This window comes from Octopus bimaculoides, chromosome 22 (genome assembly GCF_001194135.2).
Source record: "Octopus bimaculoides isolate UCB-OBI-ISO-001 chromosome 22, ASM119413v2, whole genome shotgun sequence".
Taxonomy (NCBI): Eukaryota; Metazoa; Mollusca; class Cephalopoda; order Octopoda; family Octopodidae; genus Octopus; species Octopus bimaculoides.
In genome coordinates this window covers 9427384-9430749 of record NC_069002.1, presented here as the reverse complement: position 1 = coordinate 9430749, position 3366 = coordinate 9427384, and the positions used below count along the sequence as shown (strand labels likewise).

Here is a 3366-nt window from a genome sequence, read left to right as displayed (position 1 = left end):
CACACACAGACACACACACACTCACACACACTCACACACACACACACACACACACACACACACACACATAAGATAGTGTAAGAATAACAAAATGGCGAACAAGCGGTCAAAATGGACGATTACTTACCAGCTCTAAACGGATCTTGTGCAACCTGCTATTTATTCGCTCTCTGGCCGCCTGATAATCAGCAAGTGTTTTACTCAGCTCGCTTTGTTCTTTCGGATCTTCATCTTGCTCCATTAGACACGGCATCCCGTTGCAAGGTCGGCCATCACCAATATTCGCCATCCTTGCCAATGGTAGCTCCGAAACACTCCAGATGGTGATGGTGAGAGGTATCAGTGTTTGGTAGCCGGTTGTCTTGATGGTTATTGTAATTAGGTCACTATTTGTGGTGCGGAGAGTTGTGGTCGTTGTAGCAGTTGTAACAGCATTAGAAGTACTGGCGATGGTGGCTGTGGTGGCGGTAGTGATAAAGGTGGCGCTGGTGATATCGATGGCGAGCGTAACATTGTTGTAGAGAGAAAGATGTTCGTGTGTAAGAGAAAGAGGAACAGAAAAAAAAAGTAGAGAGAGAGAGAGAGATTGAAAGCGAAAGCGAGAAAAAATGACAAGGTGATTACGACGAAAGGTGAGAGGATATAAGGTCCAGGGTTAAAAAAGGTTTAAAAAAAAAAGAGGAAGAGTATGTGTGAGTGATGAATGAGCGATATGTTTAGTCGAAATGAGAGTACTTAGGCCTCATGATTTGGTTAACAGCTTTGTTCCACAGCACGACAGGACTCTGAATGTTGGAAAATAAGGTGAACTCCGGTAAAGTACACCAAAGACGATGTTTCTGTCGCAATTTGCTGAACCAGGAAGCCTGAAACGAAGCAAATTTATGTAATATTAAAGTTTGAGACGACGGAAACGCATACAGACATACTTCAGTGAAGATACACCGATATATACACACATATGCACATGGTATGTTCGAGACGTTATACATTTATTCGATAACTTTCACATTATAATATTTATTCTTCTTAGAGTGTCAACCTAAAAATATTAACGGTCAATGTTCCTTGGACTTTTGTTACTGTCTATTGTTTACACACACTATATATATATATATACATATTTTGTTGTTGTTGGCAATCCGTCGCTTACGACGTCGAGGGTTCCAGTTGATCCGATCAACGGAACAGCTTGCTCGTGAAATTAACGTGCAAGTGGCTGAGCACTCCACAGACACGTGTACCCTTAACGTACTTCTCGGGGATATTCAGCGTGACACAGTGTGACAAGGCTGACCTTTTGAATTACAGGCACAAAAGCAACAGGAAGAAAGAGTGAGAGAAAGTTGTGGTGAAAGAGTACAGCAGGGTTCGCCACCATCCCCTGCCGGAGCCTCGTGGAGCTTTAGGTGTTTTCGCTCCAAAAACACTCACAACGCCGGGTCTGGGAATCGAAACCGCGATCCTATGACCGCGAGTCCGCTGCCCTAACCACTGGGTCGTTGCGCCTCCGATATATACATATATATAGGAATATATATGAATACATGTGTACACAGACACATGCATGCATTCATACATACATACATACATACATACATACATACATACATACATACATACATACCTTTCACCGAATTTTGCTAAAGGAAATGTAAAATGCCAGACTTGTGGGAGTTAGTTAAAAGTAGACACTGATGATAATCGTAATATCAGGGAAAATATCACTGATAGGATGTAGGGGCAGGGCTCAGACAGTACCCATCCCATACTACACCACACTAACCCCGTCATCACTCTAACCTTATCTGCCAAAGAGAGAACGGGGCGGATGGAGTAGTGCTGAAAGATGTTAAATACAAGGTTATTCAAATAAAAACTGTCCTTCGCAGCAGATGGTCTTCTCGTTTTGATTATTAAAACTCTTCAAGAAACTTCCCCTTTTATTTTTATTCGGCTCTTACTGGTTTATTTTTATCGGTAGAGGGGGTCGGAAAAAAAATATGCTTTGCGGTATTTTCTTACGGTCCGATGGAAGTTGAGTTCAAATCCAGCAGAAGTGAAATTGGCCTTTTATTCCCTCAATCATCATCATCATCATCATCATCATCATCATCATTATTATCATCAACATTATCGCTATTATTATTATTATCATCATCATCATTATTATCATCATTATAAAGCGGCGAGCTGGCCGAATCGTTAGCACGCTGGGAAAAATGTTTAACGTCATTTCGGCAATCGCGATGCTCTGAGTTCAAATTCTACCGAGGTCTACTTTGCCTTTCATTCTTTCGGGGTCAATAAATTAAGTACCAGTTGTGTACTGGCGTCGATCTAATCGACTGGCCCCCTCCCCAAAAATTTCGGGCATTGTGCCTAGAGTAGAAAAGAATAAGTACCAGTGAAACACTGGGGTCGATGTAATCGACTAGTCCCCTCCCCTCAAATTTCAGGCCTTGTGCCTTCAGTAAAAAGGATTATCATCATTATAAGGTAGCGATCTGGCAAAATCGTTAGCAGGCCGGACAAAATGCTTAGTGGTATTTCACCTGGATGATGGGAGTGAGTTGAATCACTCATCTATTACGGAGATGAAACCTGCTTTTGAAAATTAAATTCTAAACTGTTCAGCTACCCTTCTTTCATGTTTCACCAACCATAGTTGAACTATCATTTAGTTTTATAGAAACATGAATCCATCAAGAGATGGCGGAGAGTGAATAGGACGCACTCTAACTTTCCTAGTAACATTCAAATAGGCCTTAGGGTCGATAGATGATGCTGTGGGTTTAGCGTTTAGGTCTACTTTCCCCCAATAAAACATAGAAATTGATCCCCACTAGAGACAAATGGATCGGAATCTAAACCCATGAAACTCTGGAAATCTAATATTCTTTAGTTCTTGATACCCGGATACTGTCTCCCTACTTCATATCTTCTATAACGCTTAAGCTAACAAACCTCCCTTCCCCAGAGGGCACAAAGTTCAGTTTAGACAGCATCAGCCTGTGAACATAATCTCAGTTAAACATGCACATGAGAGGATGTTTTGGGTGAAAGAAAACGGCCCTTCCAATTTAACTATATTACCAATATACCGTCTTGGGATGTTGCTAATGTCATTAAATTAGAAGGACCTTCCTTTTAACCCCTTCCTTCCATTTTTTTTTTCCATCCGAAGCTCACCTAAAGCTATATATTATTTAAATTCAAATTCCAACTTCAGCTGCAATGTTTCGAAGTTAACTCTTGTCCTGCACCTTTCCAGATTCAATAAGGAATGTTATCGCTTATGCTCCTGTATTTTCTCTGAATATATATATATATATATATATATATATATATATATATATATATATA

At 40.6% G+C, this 3366-nt stretch overlaps 1 protein-coding gene across 3 annotated transcripts in view; it reads right to left on the bottom strand.

Moving 5' to 3' along the window:
- LOC106874151 (uncharacterized) overlaps window positions 1-3366 on the bottom strand; it is a 48196-nt gene that overhangs the window by 9146 nt on the left and 35684 nt on the right. For all 3 annotated transcript variants that reach the window (XM_014921771.2, XM_014921773.2, XM_014921772.2), the window contains exon 2: window positions 128-866. In XM_014921771.2, coding sequence (XP_014777257.1) covers window positions 128-289 — 162 coding nt within the window. In that variant the 5' untranslated portion in view covers window positions 290-866. The remainder of the gene's footprint in view (window positions 1-127; window positions 867-3366) is intronic.